This window comes from Lonchura striata, chromosome 19 (genome assembly GCF_046129695.1).
Source record: "Lonchura striata isolate bLonStr1 chromosome 19, bLonStr1.mat, whole genome shotgun sequence".
Taxonomy (NCBI): Eukaryota; Metazoa; Chordata; class Aves; order Passeriformes; family Estrildidae; genus Lonchura; species Lonchura striata.
The window spans coordinates 8,624,738-8,645,517 of record NC_134621.1 but is presented as its reverse complement, the minus strand read 5'-3'; the positions used below and the strand labels follow the sequence as shown (position 1 = coordinate 8,645,517).

The window sequence follows — 20,780 nt, the reverse complement described above, 5'->3', positions numbered from 1 at the left end:
GATTCATTTACTATTGTAAATGTAGGTGAACCCAGTGGGAAGAAATGATGTCTGACTCAGTTCAAAAGGCTGAATGATTTCTTTATTATAACTATGCTATAATACATTAATATACTGTATAAAGAAAGATACTAAAACTACATACTACTTTCTCTAATTACCATATCTAACTCATTCACAACTCGTGACCCTCTCTGAGAGTCCAGCCCCAGGTGGGTTGGATTGGCCATCAGACTCAAACAATCCTCACCAGAATCCAATCAAGCAATCACCCCAGGTAAACAAGTCTCCAAACACATTCCACATAGAAAAAACAAGGAGCAGAAATATAAATTGTTTTCTCTTTCTTTCTCTCTGTGCACCTCTATGGAAAATCCTGAGAGAGAGAGAGAAATGTGCTTACCACAATTTACAGTTGTTGGGATTTGATATCTTGAAAGCATTTTATACTGGGGTGGGTGCATGAAAGAACAACCTGTTAGCAAAACGTGGTGTTGTAGGGATATCTCTGGTCCATGTTGCTGGAGCAAGTGAAGGCATCAGTACAACCCCACAGCTGGCTGTCAGTGGGAAAGTACATTCATCTTGATATTTCTGAGACAACATTTCCAACAGAAACTGAGGTTTGTATTTGACCATTAAAACTGAGAGCAAAATTGCAAAGAACTATATGGACGTAGGAAATTGATTATGTGCAATTATGAAACACTTTCCAGAGGTGTCCATGGCAACTAAAATTCATAACTTTATGGGATAACAAAAATCCCAATAGAGATCATGATCGAAATATTGACTTTATGTCAAACTGTAATTCCTCTCTCCACTCCTCATCTAACCTTTTCATATTCCACAGGATACAAATTACTGACCTCTTCCTTTCCATTAGAAGATAAGAACCTTATCACCTTTCCTCTTTTCTGCAATCCTTATCACTCTACAGGCAGGAAGTCTGTGCTCCCAGGTGGTCTAATTGATACATCTAATTAAAGGCAAATCATTTTTTCTCAACTTGTATTTAGCTTTTAAGTGTGTTGCTTTGATTTCAGACCTGAAGAACAGCTTTGTGTGCCTGAAATTTACTCATTTTTAAACTGTACTAATTGGTCAAATCAAATGTACTACAAACTTTGCCTTTGCTGTGCACCAATACATTCATTTTTGTTAGAGAAAAAGAGAAAACAATTTGTCATGGTTCTAGTTAAAAGCTATGTGTGAGGTCTGCAGCTCTTCAGAGCTTTTGAGATTAGGACAAAATGTTCAAATATGATGAGATAAAGCATTCAGTAGAGACAAAGGTAGAGAAGTGGATTAGCAAGTAAAACAATTTTAGAACTTTCTCTCTCAAATCAAGATGCAAGTTCCAAATTTCTTACCTTGTGACCTGTTGCTGTAGGAGAAAAAAATGGGATTATGCAAAATTGAGGAACTAATATAGGGTGCCCTCCATCCTCCTATTCCTTACCATTTTGTTTAGTAAGACTGTCTTGTTGCCAGTTGCTAATAAGGTTTGTGATGGTTTGGGGTTTTTTCTAAGCTAATTGCTCTTTTGATTTGGGCTCTTTAAAGTATGTGATATGATTGCTGTTATAATATGCAATAACCACAAGAATCTCATGGAGTTTTCTGAGGACGGACTGTCACAAGCCTTTTGTTTGCTTATGCTGAGCTAGTACTTGGCAGCTTGTGTGGTAGCTCAGCCATTCTCTAAATTAACAGGTTGTTCTTTGTGTATGAAGGGGGATTGATGTGATTGAAGTGATTAGCATGTATATGCCTATACAAATTGCTCTGAGGAAGAGAGGGGTCCAGTCAAGAAAACTGGATAGGTCCAAAGACCTTTCAGGTTGGAAGAACCCTGGTATGTTCAAGAGGGTGCAAAAGACTTAAGAATAAAATTTCAGACCAGAATATGATTGGGAAAGTACAAGTTTACTCTAGAACCTTTGTTCATGAAAGTTGAACAATGTATTTGTTAGATTTCTTTGAAGGCAAAAGCCCTGATGCAGATACAAGACATAGTCAGAAAAAAATCAAGAGCAACAATTTATTTTTCAGTGATAGCAAAGTTGGGCCAATCCTCACAGTGTTTGGCTTCCTAAGTTACTTGAGAGTCTATAGAAAAATGACCATTCAAGTGCTTAAATGCATTTTAATGATACTGCCAAGTGACTCGAACGACTTCTCTCATAGGACTTGGAGTCTACATGTTTTTTCCTTAAGAGCTAGTGCTCCTGTTTCTGTGGCCCAGCCATAGTTACCCCAAATGTTATTGCAGGGCTTCATTGTGTTGGCAGGGCAGGAGAATCCTGTGTCCCACACAGTTTTAAGGTTCACCTGCTGCTTAAAGTCCCTTTACATTTCAGCATGTGGAAGCACAAGATTAACTGTTTACTTAGTCTTCACTAATATTCTTACAAAGTCTAATAATAGAAGACTGGCCTAATTCTTTACATTTGTATGCACACAGGTTGTGGTATTTTTTCCACAAGCGATGCCATAGACTTCATAAGATAATGGGAGGACCCCAAAAATACTATTTTTCACCTTCAAACTACCTTTTATTTATATATAATTGACTAAGATTGGCTTTTGAATACATGTGTAACATAAAATTAATATACTTTGTTCTTGATTTTGCCTTGCAGTACAGAATTGGACAGCTGTACATGATCAGCAAGCACAGCCATGAGCAGAGCGACCGAGGGGAGGGTGTGGAAGTGGTGCAGAATGAGCCCTATGAAGATCCCAACCATGGCAATGGTCAGCTAACAGAGAAACGAGTCTATCTCAACAGGCAAGTGCAGTAAAACTGCTTCTCCCAGCATGGACTGTAAGAAAAATTTGCAAGGAATGCAGGCAAGAGCCTTTCTGTTTCAAAAGATGTTCCCGTGAATACATGCTGCTTCCTGGTAGCCATGAAGAGGTGGGATAGATCAGTGGCTTGAAACAGAGGAATTGGCTGTTACTCTTTCTAGAGCATCTTCTCCATGAGAAGGAATTATAACTTGGAGTTCAGGATATACTGAAATTCAGAACTTTTGTTTTCTTTTACACTTAATTGTCATTCTGCTTTCCAAAATTGTTGGGGAGGGGGAGCCAACAAACTAAACAACAAAACCAGCAAAGACCCAACCTCCCAGAAAAACAAAACTGAACCATTGAAAACGTTTAAGTTTCCCTCACCTCATAATCATGTCACAAAGCCAGCATTTTTGCTGACTGTATTCTGCCTCAGCAAAGTTAATTGACATTATGAATGACTGTTGGATAATGTCAGCCTTCTGGATCATTAGGCTTAAAGACATGGTGGAAAATTTGGGGGTTTTCTCTCTGAAGTTCCATCATTTCTTAGAGTGAAGTGTTTGTCTTCCTGTGCTGTAATGATACTTCTGAGGGTCAATGTCTCTACACTCACAGACTGGAGATGTTCAGAGATATATATTTGTGCAATATGAGATATATTGCACAATCTGTTCCCATTTTTTCTACTGCTGATTTAATTGAATATCACTGCTTTTCCTGAAGTTCTTCTTTTCCCCTGGGCCTGTTTCATTGTATTAAACTTATGCTCTGCAGCATTTTTGAAGTGGGCATACAAATACTGAGGCTATTGCTTCTACATTACAAGTTCCTCCTGCACTGCAATTCTGACTTATCTAACCTTAATTCAGGCCAAATTGAATCACCAGTGATGTTGCACACACACACATACATGCACACACACACACACACACAAGAGTTCAATAATATATATCTTGCCAAAATTTAATATTATTGTGATTGCAAGATTCACAGGCTAGGTATAGGACTTGGGAAAAATCAATATATGTGTTCCCATAGTAAAGCTCTCACATGCTGTGGGTTTTTTAAGAAACGTTTCTGTGTATTTCTTTCCTGCATGTTAAAAATAAGGGTTTAAGCACAGAAGAGCATATTCAGAACTGGCATTTCAGGACAATTCAGAACGACAAGAACCTAGAAGCCATGTACAAACCATACTTGGGAAGCACGTGATTCCTGGTAGTGCAGGCAATGGAACACAGGATTTCTTAGCCAGAGATGGTTACAAACATTGACAAAGGAGATCTTTGTGCCTACAACAACTCAGGACAGTTACCTAAAACTGTGATGGATATTTGAAGTCATGTTCACTGACTTGAATGATAATTCTGAATCCTCTATCACCAGATTTGCTATTTGAATCTGGGTGTGGTGTCAGATATTGCAGTACTGTTGTTGCTTTGTGGAAAGGGTCAGGATGTTGTCAGGCTGCTGTGGATTTTGCTGGGAGGCCAGGATGTCTCTGGAGGATTTCACTCAAGGAGACGTGCTCCCATACAGGATGTGCTGGAAACTTCTCCTCTGCCTGCCTTGCTGAGGAACACAACTTCCACCAGCACAGTTCTCTCCTTCAGCTTTTCTTCCTGGGCCCACTGCCCTAACAAACTTTACTTTGCTCTATTTTGATCTGAACTGATATGTCTTAAAGAAATTTGAGACTGAACTTCATCTGGATGGAGGAGAAATAAGGAAAAGAAAAAAAAAAAAACAGGGTGATTCCTCATACCTGTGCTGCTGAAATAGAGATATTATCTTTTCTTGGAGCGGACCTTGGAAGAATTCATGTATGTCTGTGACTTGAACTTGCAAGCAATTCTGAGTATAGTCTATGTTTTGCTCATAAGGTTATTTTTTTCAGGATGTTCTGTACTGGTGAAGATAGGTAGGCAAATATGCTAAAAACAACAATAACAAAAAAAAGTGCAAAATGAGCAGATGTATATTTTCTAGTGTCAGTATAACCTTAGTTATATTTAGGATTGTTTATTGCCTCTTCTCTCCTTCTGGAGCAATGTTTTCAGAAGCTGAAAGTCTGCATCTTCTGGTATTTATAATTTAGGCATCAGAGTAAAGTTTAGCAGGGGTAAGGGAAGCATTCGTAAAAACACTGACAGAGGCTGACAAAATAAACAGAAGATCTGATACAGGGAAGTCTATTATGCAGGATGTAAAGTACTGCTTAAAAGTCTGTACACAAGAAAGGTTTATGTGAAGAAAATAATCCGGTTTTGAGCAATGTCATCAAAGAGCAAAAGTCAATGCACTTGGCTTTGAATCTGTAGATAATGTACTAACATCTGCATTTTGCCTCTGCACAAATAAAATATTTATATGTAGCCAGATCATGGTTAAATAAACCTTAATGATCCCAAATGTATTTTCTTCAGAATTTTGCTAATATGGAAAGTTAATTTACTTTCTGCACACAGTTATCTAAACAGAACTATTTCTAACATTTACACTTGGGAGATTGAGGTTTGGAAGCATCTCCTGCAGTTCAGTACAGATTCATTCTTGGCCTGGGTGTTCTGCTCAATGCTTTTCCACACCAACAGCATTTGAACTGAGTCCCCCAAGTACAGGGATATCTGTGGTGTCCAAGGTCTGCTGTCCTTGGAATAACTAGTTCTGCATCTTTGTTCCTGGCACCCTCAGTGCTTATAACTGAAGTCATTAAGAGAGGGTTGAAAGATGAATTATAGTGAGCTTGCCTTTTTGAATATTTCCTTGTTCATCAGTTTTTGGTACCCTCTGTGACCAGAGTGCTGGAAATGAGAGATCCAAGAGCTGAGGTAAAATATGCTGCCACCCTTCCATAGTAATAGTCAATTACCCTTTAATGATCCCTTCAAATGGTGTATCTATATCTTTGATTTCTGATTCTGCTGCCTTTGTACCACTGCACTGGTGAGTTTTCTTGACAGAACAAACTCTAAGCTGTCATGTCAGTTCCATTAATTCTCTTTTGTTATTTGCTTTCCCCATCAGCAAAGTGGGACTAATGCTGCCTACCAGCCTCACGAGGTGTTTTGAGTGATCTGTTAATTTTAATATAAAAGCTTCCTACTCAGGAATTGGTGTTGGTAGTGTGGGCACAGCTGCGTGCCAGGTGAGCTGAGCACGAGCGTTTCAGGGCTGGCAGAGAGCATGAAGGAAGAAAAAAGATTCTGTAAGAAGAAATAATGGATTCGGGATCGAAGTGGACTGAAATCCCACATTCCCTCCTGACCTCTTGTTAGAGAGTGCCTCCCTGTGGCTGCGCACACCCTGAGGTGCCACCGGGACACCTTCTTTGGCCTCAGCTGTTGAGTGAGTATGGCCAAAGGTTCCAGCCATGAACTCCCAACATGAGCAGCCTCAGTTCAGCCCACTCAAAGGTTGTTGCTGTGGCCCTGATCTGCTCCCTCTGCGAGGTGAGCACAGCTGGGGCAGAAAATTAAAATTCTCCTGAGAAGTCTGGGTACAAACACTCGCAAATGAAGGTTCATCTAGAACCTTCAAAAACAATACACATAGAAATAGTCATAGTATATTCTAAGTCATAATATATTCTAATAATACAAGTCATAAGTCATGAGATATTCTAATTTTATATTTTCTTTTTACTTTCAGCAAACTGCCTAGCTGGGCTAGAGCAGTTGTTCCCAAAATATTTTATGTTACAGAGAAAGCCTGGAATTACTATCCTTACACAATCACAGGTAAGGAATTTGGCAGAAATGATTGCTGCTTTGTGCTTTGGGGACAGTTTAGTTTATCTTCAGAAACTCCAAGTTACATATTGAACTACAAGCACAAAGTCTCCTTAACAACTCCTGTTGAACTGGATATACTTGTCACCTTATATTTACTGGTATCAGGAAATGAAGATTTATAAACTAAGGATAGGTAAAAACTGGAGTGTTGTATTTATGGAATTTCTTGCTTGCAAAGAAAACATCAGGTGCTTGGATTCTGTCTGACTTGTGTCCTTTGTTGTTCCTTAGACTTTAGTCAAATATAAATCTGACACAATATAAGACTGACACAATCATTTTTATTACTAGTGTGTGTTTACTGTAAGGATCTTGTGTCATTGTTTTATTTCACATTTCTTTTTTTTCTTTTCCCTCTTCTTTTTCTTTTTTTTTTTTTTTTTTTTTTTTACAACTGGACAATTGGAAATCAGAATACACAGTAAGTTTTTCTTCCTCTTTTTATCCCAAAAATAGAAAAATGGCATAAAATATAGTAGTGGAATCCAATCTGATTCCTTCTTAATATAGCTTATTTATAATGCATTCACTAGTGAAACATTATTTTAGTTATTTGTTTAAGCAATTTAAAGGGAAATTTGAAGTAATTTTAAGGGGATCCTATAAATTATTTTTCTTTATCACTTCAAAATTATTTTATATGTTTTTACTTACTGACTTTAAGAAAGAGAACCTTCCATTAAAAAGGGTGAGGCTTTTAAGGTTCCAGTTGTTACATGGAGACATGATAACAGATTTTATTTATTGGTTTATTAACTTATAAAATGCTCATCTCTGGTATAGTATCTGGGAAACTGTACAATCTGTAGACAAAATTAAAGATAATCTGGGCACAGTGCCCAGAAAAATCAGCTATTCCCTCTCACTGAGCTAAGGCAAAATATAGCACATAAATCATGAGAAAAAATGTTTAAATATGCTGGCCTCAATAATAGCAATGAGTTTCCAGCAGCCTTTGGAAGGTGAGGAGGGGATGGTGGGAAGGGACCTTTCAGAAACTTCTGCTTTGATTTAGCTTGAACTTGTAACTGCAGGTAAAACATAATGCAGATGTTTCTCTTAATTCTGCAGTGCTCAAAACGTTTGTGCAGATTTTTTAAAAGCTTATAAAGCACAAAGAGAAAAAAAAACAGTGTGATAAAAAGAAAAAAAAATAAAGGGATTTAAAGGCTCAGATCTGAAAGGTAGAGACCAGGAGTTGAAACTATGACAGCCATGTTTGAAAACCCAAAGCAACAAACTGTGTTTTCCAATATGTGCTACAGGTACTTAGAATATTCATTTGATTGACAGAGGAAACACAAATGTCCCAGAATGGACAGCAGTGATGAGGGACAGATTCTCAGCTGGTTTTGCCAGAAGAGACTTTTGCTAGTGTCTGTCAGAGTTCACATTAATTAAAGTTTACTTTTGATGGCACATTTAGTTTTAGGCTGGGAAGTTGACATTTGCTGTGTTGCACTGATATCTCTCCATGGTAAATTTTTTCTTTAACTGAAAATAAATTTGAATCTTTTAATGTGATTTTTTTTTTTTCTTTAACTGAGAGAGACAAGTGGAGATGATGCAAAGGATGGTGGCAGACAGAAATATGTGTCTAAATTTGAAATGCAATACATTATTAAAGCCAAACAGCAGTGCTGTACTCAGAGAATCTGAATCAGGAGGTGATCTCTGTCTGATCTGGTGAAACAACACCTGGTGCAGGTTGGAGGAAGGTACAGCTACAGAAATGTTCAAGAGCATCAGCAGAAGTGATTGCAGTGTTGAACAGTCATGTAAAGAAAAATTAAATCAGTCCAGAAATTTAGAAGGCAGGCAAAACCATCACTAAGTGACAGTGTAACTGCCTAGGGGAGCTGGGGACTAATTACTATGGTGCAAGGAAACTGAACTAGAAGTACTGGGAGGAGATAAGGAAAACTCTGCTTCAGACAAAAATCTAAAATATGTATTAATGGAGCTGATGGGCTATGAATTTATCTTCATGGAAAACAGAGACAGTGCCTTTGCCTCCAACTGTTGAATCTAGAACAAAAATGTCAAACATACCACTGGGAATAATTGCTATTCTTGTCTGGAATATTTCTCTAAATTTGATCTTCTGTATCCATTAGAGAATTCTGAAAGAAAGAATAAGCCCACAGACATTGCCCAAAATATGTAAGATAGCTTGGAAGCCCTTTTCCTAAAGATCATAAATTCTCTCTGAAGGATCTGTGGGAAATGGTGAGAGTCAAATTGAGCCTCATTTCAAGGAAAACTCATTCTAAAGGCAGGCCAATAACTGGATAAATAAAGCATAATCTTATCAAGTCAAGTATGTACTGCTCTGTGGTATGTTCACACCTTATTAACCTTGTAAATTCCACTCTAAATAAAGAGAAGGACCTTAAAGGCTCAGCATGTTATTTCAGTTTGTGTTAGTGATTTGGAAGAGGATGTGAACAGCAGACTGAACCTTACTGACAGTCTTAAGGTTTTTCAGTTGTAAAATATGTAAGCTGTTGAGAAATAGCATTCTGGCATTTAGAAATGCAGTATGGAATAATTTCATCAATCTGATTCTCCTGTGAATATTATGGAATTCATAAATATGACCTTCTTGAAGACCTGAAATTAGGACATCTAAGAAACAATGCTCATCAGGCATTGAAAAATAATTTTCAGAATATTGTTCTGTACCATGGTTGTATAAAAAGCCGAGAGCAATTGGATGCATGAAAACAGGAATGGAAATTACACTGTCATGATATTAGTCCTCTGTAATCTGGATCCAGTTATGATGGCATCTGCTTTAAGCAATGGTATTTGTTACACAGCAACCCCCTAAATTTGACAGCAAACACCACATCTGCTACTGGGTATTGACAACCATGTTAACAACAAGTAAACCAAAAGCCACACTTAAGATAATGAGTTTTACAGAACTATTGCAGAAGTGATGCTTTTGTGGGGTGTAATTTGTGCTATAGGGCCATGTCAGGAGAGCATTTGCAAATGCACCTCACTAAAGCTGCCTTACAAAAGACTTCCTCTCAGGAAGGTGACACATGGGGACTGTCCCAAGGAGTGCTGTATCAGAGCCAAAGCTAATCCTTGAAAGCTTCCTGCTGACATGGAGAGGGAGGAGGAAGTCAAAAAATACTGTCAAAGCTGAAGCCAAAGGAAGTCATCCAGATTTGGAGGTACTATTTAGGGAATAAGATATTTCTGTAAAGTTCAGAGTTTTAGTGGTTAGGGTGTTACTTCAGACCTGTATGTGAGAAAGTGTCTTCAAGATAGACACTGGAGCTGCTTTGGTTTTGATCTTGTCATTAGAAACTTGATAAGATATCTTGCTAAAATACATGTTTAGGTTTCATCTACAAATCCATTTATATTGTGATTAGGTTGATTTAAGATAATAAACCCGTGCTCCCATATTTAGGATGCAGCAGAACTGCAGCCCTATAGGAGTAACTCCAATGGATTCCACTCCATAAGCAATTCCAGGACTTGGGTGTGGTCAGGTGCCTCCTGCCCAGCTACACCTGCTCCTGGGGAATGGGTGCTGTTAGCTGCTGGCTTTGGAAAGAATTCCTTTGCTAGTCAGGGGCTGGGGCCTTTTTCTCTTGGAAGATGGAGACAAGATGCCTTGCATCTCTTAACAACCCTTGTGCACCAACTTATCACAAATATGTATCTTTAGTGGAAATATGTAACCTGCAAATATGTATCTTTAGTGGAAAATACTTATGCTATTCACAGTGGCAAGAACTGAACTTTCAGGAGGCTTTGTTATTTTTATTTCTGAGGTTGCCCAGCAAGATTAGAAATAATTAACTAGAAAGCAAACTTGTGTCTACTGCAAACCAAACACAAAAGAATTGCATAGAACTAAGTTTCTTTACCTATATTGGGATATTGTTAGAAAATAAACAGCACAGTGCAAATATCCATTCGACCTGCTCAAGTGACAGTGGAGATTCTGGACAAAAAAAAGAGAGGAGCCTCAAGCAAACAATCAGATCATGTTTGGTGACTAAACCATGGTACAAAACCTTCATGTGATTGAAGTACACTGAAAATGAGCCAAAGTTTAGCTCTCAAGCTGGAGTAGAAGGTGGTTAGGAAAAATACAAAGAGAATTTAAGCAAACTCTGGGTTTGAAGGTGCAGCTCAAATGTTTACCAGGGATCAATTCAAACAGATTTGCCTGAGCTGAATGGCTTTGGTGTTGTTAGCAATATTTCAATTCTGGGGCTGAAATTTAAAAACAGCTGGATAATTTTTTTGTGCATAATTTATGGACAATTGTTAGTTTCAAAATTATATAGACAAAACAAACATTAAAATGGCATTGTTTGCTCTGTACAAGGAGGAGGACCATTCCTTCAACATCCCAAACATTCTCATGAATAGAATATAAATCCAGAATATTTATGAAAATTAGTTATGGAACAGAAAGCAGGAGACAACAATTCCTTTGATGATTTATCACAATGACATTTATTCTTCTACAGCAAATGACTGAGGAAAATAAAATTATGTCATCTGGTACGTGTCAAGGCCCCAGAGTGAGAGTTACTAAATGGTCCATTACTGACCTGCTGGTTTCTGATTACTTTTGAGAACAGGCATGTTTTGTGCTTCACTTAGCTGCTGGTTTATCCATGAAGTAAATTATCTGGAAGGAATGTTTTTGTATTGTTATTTTTATAATGAGATGACTTGAGAAGGAAAACAGTTGTTTCAGATAAACATTGCTGTGGAGTTTTTTCCTGTGTTCTCTTTATCTGATTACCAGCCCTTGAAATTTGGATCTAACCCCTCACTCTTCAGGGCTGAAACTTTTCTGCAGCTTGAGGATTTGAAGTGTCTGCATCAAAAATGCAGTACAAAGAATCCATACTGCAGGATTAGAACCTAATGCAAAATTAATGCCAGCATCCTCCCATATTATCCCCCCAACTCAGAAAACAGGCTCACTGATGCCATTGTCCTGGGAAAACACAGATTTATTTCCCTTAGTAGATGTTCCAGCAAAAGGAAGGACCTGTGTAATATTTATAAGAAAAAAAATTACATTTTTTAGAGAGCTGCAAACCTGTATTCTCCTTTAATAGCTTAATCCCATTGAAATGAGTAACTCAAACTGCTTGGGAGAATTCCCCTTTTTCCAGCACTGCCTTATTCCAAAGCAATCCAGCCCCCTCTCTGATGAATGGGACTGTCATTTCCACTTGTGCATGCTGCTTTTCCCTTCATTTCTTCTTCAATAAGCAGGTTACTGTTCCCATGTATCAAAGAAAGAGATCCTAAGGGAAAAGCAAAGCCAGAGATAAGATTTTTATAGCAGTTGGAGGCAACTTGTTACTCATCATTGCATCTCCAGGTTATTGTATACAATACAAATAGTGGTTTTCTTCCTCAGCTTGTTTATGAGAGTTTTGCTCCCTTGTTTATTTTCAAGCCCTGTTTTTGCATTGTTCTTTTCCCTTCCACTCAACATCAGTTCTGTTTGCTGTTTGCTGCCTTCCTGGACTTATCTTGCTTTCCAAATTCTCCTCCCTCTCACTGAGTCACACCTTCCAAATGCCATCACCCTGCCCAGCCCTTTCCGTCTATTCTCTTCTAGCCTTGTCACCCTGATTGATGCTGGTTTGTGCCTGGGTGACCTGGTCACACAGCAGCTCTGGGGGCTCACATGCAGAGCTGTCTGGAGCAATCTGATGGGAGTCCATAACTCCCCATTGTCCATTTTCCAAAAAACATTGAACATTCCATCTTCCACCACCCCAAAGTCCCACATCCCTTTTGTTGCTTACAACAAAGTTGAGATTCCATTTCTTGTTCTCTGGTTTTTGACCTTCAATAAAGAAATGCTGTTGTTACTCCCTGAGTACCAAAATAGTGCCCAAAAATTTTGAGGATGTGATGTATTGGAGTGGAAAAGTTTTCATTTGCTTGAACACTCTCACTTCATTGTAGCAGTCACTTTGTTCTTTGTCTTTAGGCTCCATGGAGATTGCTCTCTAAAGAATCCAGTTCCACCTGTGTTGTCAGAATAATGCATATGTGACCAGATAAAAAAATAATCAGTCTGAGAAGTGGTGGAAGATGAGAGAGAACATTTACATGAAATGTCTGCCTTGCTGGGCTTTTATGTTAAGATTTAGGGAAATATGCTTCTGCTGCTAAAAAAAAAAAAAAAAAAAAAGTGGGATTAGTTTTTACTGTACAGAAATAACTGCCAAGGATTGTGGATTAATATTCACAAGGAACAGGAGCAGTGAAGAGGAAGGATGAGGTCTGTAGTAGGTCTTTGAACATTCTGCAGGCAGAAACCACATGGAAAATGAAACCAGCTGCAACAGCATTGATGAACTGGCATCGCTCACACAAAGCAGGTTCCAGGGGGTGAAGAAGCCTCTCTCAGACCAACATATTTGCTGACAACTCCAGTAATTCCCACAGCCACCTCAGGTAGAATTACTATGCAAAGGTGAATGTGACAGCCTTCTTTGTTAAATGATTGTCACACCCCGCAGGTGTTTGACTGTCTCTTTAAGACTTTGGCAAGTGTTTTGGCACACTTCGGTTCTACCCTGTTCTTGTAAGTGTAGCTCATTGCTATGGCAACACTAATCAATCATCATGCTAAAAATAGGCCTCGCGTTTTTCAAGAGGTTATATGTAGGGAATTGCAAACGCAACTGGAAGCTGTGCTTTCCATATGCTGCTTTCATTCCCTTCATTCTAACATGGAAATACCCCTGCTCACGCTGGTAATTACTGGTTCACCCTCCTCTTATTGCACTGGTGCTCTCTTGAGCCTTAAACCTCTCCTGGTTCTTCAAAAATCGAGGTGCCAAAAATAGAAAATTTAGGAGAACAAACAAAAAGCCCTGAAGATTCCCCTTATTTGTTTTTGAGTGTCACAGGTGTGCTGGGGTAATGACAATTTTTACAGGCCTTTATAAGACGTCTAAAAAATCTGGAGGTGACAATACCTGGAAATGCCTCCTTTGAGACCTTTACACAAAGACACCTTATCACTGAAGATTTTGAATTATTCTGTAGAATTTAAGTTTCATTTCAAGTTAAAGATTGAATTTGCCACTATTTCCTTCCCAAGAGGAGACTTGCATGCTGCCTCCAGTGAAATGGAGAGCTGGAAACAGTGCCCTGTGCATTCCTATGTGTGCTCAGGATCGATTGCCTCCAGGTCAGTGCTGGAAGAACACAGGCCCCAGAGGAGGCAGAGCAGAAAGGGAGTGGTGCTCAGAAGAAAATAAGAATCTCCAGAAAGGTTTATTACCTACTATTCACTCCCCAGTTTGTTTCTGACTGTTGCATAACAATTTTAATCCCCATTTAAGTAAATACACTGCCACTTGAGGGGAAAAACCCAACTTTTTGCACGATGAATAATAGTCTTTTGAATGATGCATAAACAGTTTTCTGGTTCTGCCAGAGCCCTCTGCCAATTAGTCAGAGTGCAGCTGATGAATCATGAGACACATTCTGTGAAATGTTCAAAAATTTAGACCCTGCTAAGTGTTCCTGTGAGGCAGCGAGACCCCCCACAGCTGTTGGAGCAGTGATTGCCAGCTAGTTGAGTTTCTGAGGGAGATTTTTGCGGTGGAGGACTTTCTGGTGAATTTGAATTTTCATTTGGGGTAAGCCCATGTTACCATTTATAATCTCAAGTGAGGCTGTTACAGCTCTCTCCTTCATACTAAACACACAGAGAGGCTGCCTGTGGGTGGCTTTACAGAAAGTGGCTCTCTAATGAGGTGGCTTGAGGTAAATGGCGCCATTCTTCTATGCTATTCTAAGGAACTCTGGTCTTTTCTTAATGCTTCTTTTTGAAATACAAGGTTAGAAGCACTCTTGTTTTAATTAGAGTTTAGATTCTGGGTCACAGGAATCAACAACTCGACTCAAGCAGTGGCTTGTTGAGCTGCTCCAGGCAGCCCAATGCAGTCTCACGTTCAGTACATGGAACGGTGACATTTCAGTGTCATGACCTGACTCATTGCTGGCAACCTCCTGGCAGTGATTGAAAATGGCAGGTATTTCTTTAATACCAAGGTCAAAGGGAAATCTGGCATTTGGTTTTATTCATAATTCCCTCTGAAACTGCAGCTGTGCTTCAGATCAGCAGCATAATGGGGTTTTGCCTTACATGGCACCAGAACCTTATTTTGAGGAATCTGTCTCACTTGTTTTTTCGACAAGGATTGATTCTAGAGGAGCTTATTGATAGTGGATAGCCTGTGATCAGAAGAAAACTGAACAATGACTTGTTGAGTGATACCCATTGAAGGAGGGATGTATTTGCTGCAGTCTCCAAGGAGTTGCCTTTGATTTCAGCTCTTGCACTACACCTGGCCTCCTAAATGCCCTCTTCCCTTACTCACCAGCCCCTCCCTTGAGGAACTCTCTGAATGTTTTCAAGCCTGAACTTGGACCAGCAGCAGTATGAACACTGAGGTGTCCCACCAGCCTCATTGTATAACCTGTATGTACAGCCCATGAAGGAGTCATTTGCCATAGGGGATTAATGATGTATCACACAAGGAACTGGCAGTTAATGCAGGGAAAGCCTTGGTGACTAATGGCAAAGATGCTGAACTAGTGTCATGTAGAGCTGGTTAGACAGCTGTTATATCTGCCTGTCTGAAAACTTGCTTTGAAAGAACTGTGAAATGATAAATCAAATGTATGTGAAATATTTATTAGATGGGATTATGTTGCCTAGTATTACAAATCCTAGTCTGCATAACACAACTAAGCTAAGCAATCCTCAGAAAAATACATTTATTCCCATGTAAATATAGAATATTAATCTTTAACAGGAAAACATTGGTGTACTTTTTTTTATGTTATTATCTAAAGATTTTTTTGGATCTAGTATAAAGGAATTTTCACAGGGGCTCATAATCCATCTAAATTTCATTAATAGGAAATTATGCTAAAATTCATTTCTCACTGAAAATTAAGAAAAAGCCTAATGTATGAAAGCACTGCTGTCTGTTTGGTCAGGACCTGCATCTGGTGAAGAGTCCTTGGGTTTTTCTATATGAGGGATAGACTGGTCTATAATGAGGGATATTGAGTTGCTCTCAAGATCTCAGTGAATTGAATTTCTGACAAAACATTCAGGACATTCATACATAGCGAGCATGAAAACCATTGCATCTAATTATTCTAGACTGCTTATACTGATTTATTTATATCTTCATTATAATTTTCAGCTTTAAGATAGACTCTCTGGATCCCTCCAGAATCATCAAACCTTTCAGGTTTATATTCTGGGAACATTACTTTTTTTCTTGAAATAATCTGAAAAAAAAATAAGAAAGGTGATGCCAAAAGGAATGTACTGAATATGTCAGCTGATGAAGTAAGGCATATTTCTTGTGTTAAACTTTTTGTTGTTGTTGTTGTTGTTGCAGTGTTCGTTTTTGCCTAAATTCTCCATTCATATAGAGACAAAATATGAGGACAACAAAGGAAGCAATGACAGTGTAAGTATGACACCTTGTGCAAAAGTTTACTTAATCCTCTTTGTTAACCACAGTCTGGCTGGGGTCTGGAGGTCTCTCAGTTTGGGAAAAAGGCCCCATCAAACTTGTGCCCTTGCCCCTCCCTGGGTGCCCTGGTCTTGAGCAGCAGCAGGGAAGTTACCTCTGAAGTACCAGGAGATGAAAGATCTATGTACACACCTTCCTTCCTGCCTCTTCTATTTGTTCCTTCTCTAAACACAGCATAATTTACATATGTGAATTTAGTCGTGTTGAAAATTTATGGAAAGTAAAGAAAAGATGACTGGGACTTTTTTTGTGTGTGCTTGTATTCCACTTTCTGTGTTTCACATTATTATCTCTGAATAAAGGGGATTGAATTCCAAGGAGGTGTCAGGAAGAGCAAACAGGAAACTAAACAATGGCCAGAGATGAGAGGTCTCAGAAAGCAGCTTGGGGGAACAATGGTTGTGAACTTAGGTGATGCTTTTGGCAGTCACTTACCCGAAGTTAAAAATTTCCAGAGTTAGAGCTTAGAGATGAGAAGGACAATTAACTAAGTAAAATCCTCTTTAGAGGAAGGGTGGGAGTGAGTAGCCAGCAGCTGCTGATCAGAGAGGCTCAGGAGCAGAAGGCAGGAGGTCAGTCAGACTTTGCTGTGCAGAGAGCAAGGCAGAGTCTGCTTTTTCCTTGAAAAAATAACTTTCACTAAAGCTCAGTATGTGGAAATTGAACCCTTGGGTTCATACCAAATATGTTTCTCCCTGTTTCATTTTGGTATGCATTGGTTGCAGCCTTATGGGCAGAGGTTTCTTGTAGGCGTGAAACAAAGTTTAAATGTCTGGAAATTTGAACTTTGAAACAGAGACCCAATGATGGGGTGTTTGAACTCATTCTTGAAAAGGAAAAAGGCAGTCAAGCAGATTTTAAGGGGTCTGAGCACAGCCGTCCAGTGTTTTGGGGTGTCTCTCCAGCAGCCTTGGTAAGAGGAAGGTGTTCTGTTCTCCAGGTGGGAGGTACATTTCCCTCAGCCCCTTGGGGCTGCCTGTTCATGACACTAACAGCTGTTGCACTGCTTATGGCAGAATAATTACATGTACAAGAACAAGGTGGAATTTGGAATAATGCTTTTGGCATGCAGACACTTTCCCACTGGGAACATGACAGGGATCATCTATTAACCACCAGATACCAACCACTCACAGTCGCTGCTACTCTAAGCTAGATCAGTGAGTGAGTTAAAAAGAAGTGTATTACATTACCAGCTAGATGAACATCGTGTAATTTATGCACTTTTTAATGTTCACTTCTGCTTTTTGGCAGCACTTTAATTCAGAGCAAGCCTACACCTTTGGTTTTGGGAGGGTGCAGACTAATTTTATGGTGCATTATAATGTCAGCAGTGAGCAGACATGATCTGGGCTGCTGTCTGACAGAGGAAGAACTGAAGCTATTTCAGCAGAGTGAATTCTTTCAGTGTGTCAGCTTGTGGCTAAAATACTGTGAATTAAGCCCTGAATAGTATCCAGCCAGAGAATTCAGATGAAAGTGGCACAGAGTAAGCCCATGGTGGGATACTCCAGTGATGTAAATCAAAGAAACTCTATTCTGCTTGAATCCAGCTCTTCCAATGTCATTTTTTGCCAGACTGCCAGTGGGGTAATATCATATTACCTTTCTATTGCAGCATCTGAGTCACAGACTAAGCCAGTGTTTGCCTAGATTAAGAGATTTCACTGACCCCTATTTGAACTGAGGAGGAAAAAGAGCAGGAGCAAATTAGAGGGTTTCACTCCAGCCCTAATTTCCCTGATTTTGTAATTCTGAGAACTGTGCTGTTCCCTGATGTGAACACAGTAAACCAATGGAAGATCTACATTTTTGTGCTCCTGTGACCTTTATCTGGGACCACCAACATGACTGGTACAACACTGAAATGCTGGAAGGTTCCTAAATATGGAGAGGCTTCTGTTAATCAAACACCTTGGAACTAGGAGCAGGAGTCAACCTCATTCCCATTACCCAATGGGCAGGTTTAAACCTCCCTGAAGAACTTGCAAAGTGCATTTCTCCTTTGTGTCAGACGAGTTTAGATTAAATGTCACTGGGTAGAAAACAACAGGAAGTATAGCACCTATAGATTCCTATAGATTCCCATAGATACACTGTATCTACTATCAACTATCAGCCTTGTCTGATGAATCAAAAAAAAACTTCTGTAAATTTTGCAGTTGTAATGCAAAATAGACTGAATGAATATTAATGTTACAGTAATGAGGGCAGTAATACAAATCTGATTTTAACTCAGCTATTTCTTAATATATTTTTTTAGATCATACAGATTTCTTGAAATTTTTGCACTCTGATCTATTCTTCATTTCCATACTTTCTGATAAAGTAGATATTGATTATGAAAAGCAATACTTATATATAAGGATACTAAAACTAATTCCACTGATCCATGAAAGAAAGCAAGTATAAATGGTCTTGGGTCCCTGTCATTTGGTAGGGTGGGATGTTATTAGAATTATTTCATTGAACATGTTGTGTTGTCTGGTTATTGCAATATATCTTGATGCAAAGTTCCTACTGATTTTTCTTCCCATTTGGCATGATAGAAGAAAGTAGTAATACTAGTGAAAGATGGTATCTGCTCTGGAACCCAATTTTTTTATGTCTTAGAATTCATTATCATCTTAAGCTATTTTAAATGTGTTAAAGCATCCTTGTTCCAATCTGTTAAAGTTTGCAGTTGATTTGCACAAATATAGACACTGACAGAACAATGGACAATAAATGTCTTTATTTAGTAACCTTGTGTAGTAGTGCAGAACCATAAATCCACTGAGCTGTGATTTCAGTGCTCAAAGCAGCTGATTTTAATGTATCCCATGTAGTTGTTCCATGGCAACTCTATTCTTAGAAAAACAGAGTCAGTGTTGGATGAGCATGTGAGTACATCAAATATTGTCCCTGCTACCTTGTAGCTTTACAGCTTCATTAGCACTGTCAGAAGCTGGACCAGTGAGTCAGGCCAGTCAGTATTTCCTCTTGCAGATCTTTTAAATTAAAAGTCAACTTCTTAAAGATAAATTTTTTTTTTATTCTACTTTTATTTGAAATAACAGAATGGAATCTTTAAAAATTAGAATGTTTCATGAGATGTAAATGACATGGGAGGTGGCATCTAGAGTCCATGAAAACATTGCTTCCCTTTATATCCTGAGCTGCTTCCATTGGTCAGGGAGGCATTGGGCAGTGCTGGGCAGGGGAAGTGCAGGTGCCTACAGCCACCAGCCTCAGTGGGCACAGAGCAGTGTAAACGGGCACAGCAATCACACCCTTCTCCCATTGCAAAAGTAGCACTTTGGGAATTTGAATATAGATAGATAAAGTCTGCATTCTGAATATTTAAAACATAAAGGACATCCTTACAGAGAGAATTCTTACAGGAACCTACTATGTGAAATGGTGGAAATCTGGGCAGGAGGGTGGGATTTGCTGCTTGTGTGTCAATAAATAGAGTGTGTGCTTTCCATTAGAAGACTTCCTTAAGCTCTTTATCTGGACGGGTATTTTCTTTCAGCTGTCCAATGAACTGCTCAGTATTTGTGTCACAAAGGACCAATTTAGTAGAACTGTCACCTTGTTCTCACTTTTCTCCCATCTCTTTTTCTTGCAGTTTCAGTGTGCACTACAGACACACATTTTGGTTTTTTTCCTTTTCGTGGGGAATACACCAACTGTGCCTTGCAATCAGCTGTGTTGATTACAGGGCCACACCATATGGCTGCAGTGGCTGCTGCAATCAATGCCCAGCCATGTCACACATGGCACTGCCACACTGTCCCTGCGTGGCAGCCTCTGCTACTGGGGAAAATGTCTGCAAGGCAGCTGAAGGTACAGCAACAGCAGGGTGGGCTCAAGCAAATCACTCAATCACAGAGACATTCCATTTTCCTATTTGTTGCACAAGGATCATTATGTTTGACTGATTTCTGTTGATTTGTTTTGTTTTGGTTTTTAGTCACAGAATTAATTGCTGCTGATATTTGGGCAGTGATTTTTTGCCATCTGATGGTGTCTGGGGAAAGCATAAAAAAAGTACAGCTTGTCAAATAATTCTAAGGTTGTCAATAATGAAAATTCACTGTATGTAAAATTTTCAGTGCCTTGCACTTCGTAGCATAACATTTTTCTCTGGAAAACTCAGTGTCTGGATCTTGATTATGAAACTAAAGTAAAAAAAAAAAATTAGATATGGCAGCTAACAAAAAAATCCATTTCTAGTTTGGTTGAGTTTAGGATGGTTTTTTCTCTATTTTTGTCTCCTATCTAAGTAAAGTGGAACTAGGTTGTAACAAACTTGAATATAGCACATGGAAATTAAATGTAAATTCACTATTTAAGGCAACTGCCATGAAGCAGTGATTTCAGCTGAAAAGGATTCAGCTGTGCCCTGGTTTAACCTGCACCACAGGATCTCATTCTGGAAACTGTCAAAAGAATTGCTGGGCATCACTCAAAATATGGCAAAGTCAAGTCAAGGGACACTTTGAGGATGATTTTATTTGCACCTGGACTTTTCCTGTATGATGGTACTGAGTATCCCATAATTTGCAATGAAAAAAACCATTATTTTATTATTGTATTTTAAAAATAATGATTT

The 20,780-nt window shown here is 38.9% G+C and overlaps 1 protein-coding gene across 1 annotated transcript in view; it reads left to right on the top strand.

Annotated features, from left to right (window-relative positions):
* The window catches only part of PITPNC1 (phosphatidylinositol transfer protein cytoplasmic 1), a 79,740-nt gene that overhangs the window by 39,150 nt on the left and 19,810 nt on the right, over positions 1–20,780 (top strand). The window contains exons 2-5 of the mRNA XM_077787391.1: positions 2,646–2,794; positions 6,454–6,542; positions 7,010–7,017; positions 16,043–16,114. Coding sequence (XP_077643517.1) covers positions 2,646–2,794; positions 6,454–6,542; positions 7,010–7,017; positions 16,043–16,114 — 318 coding nt within the window. The remainder of the gene's footprint in view (positions 1–2,645; positions 2,795–6,453; positions 6,543–7,009; positions 7,018–16,042; positions 16,115–20,780) is intronic.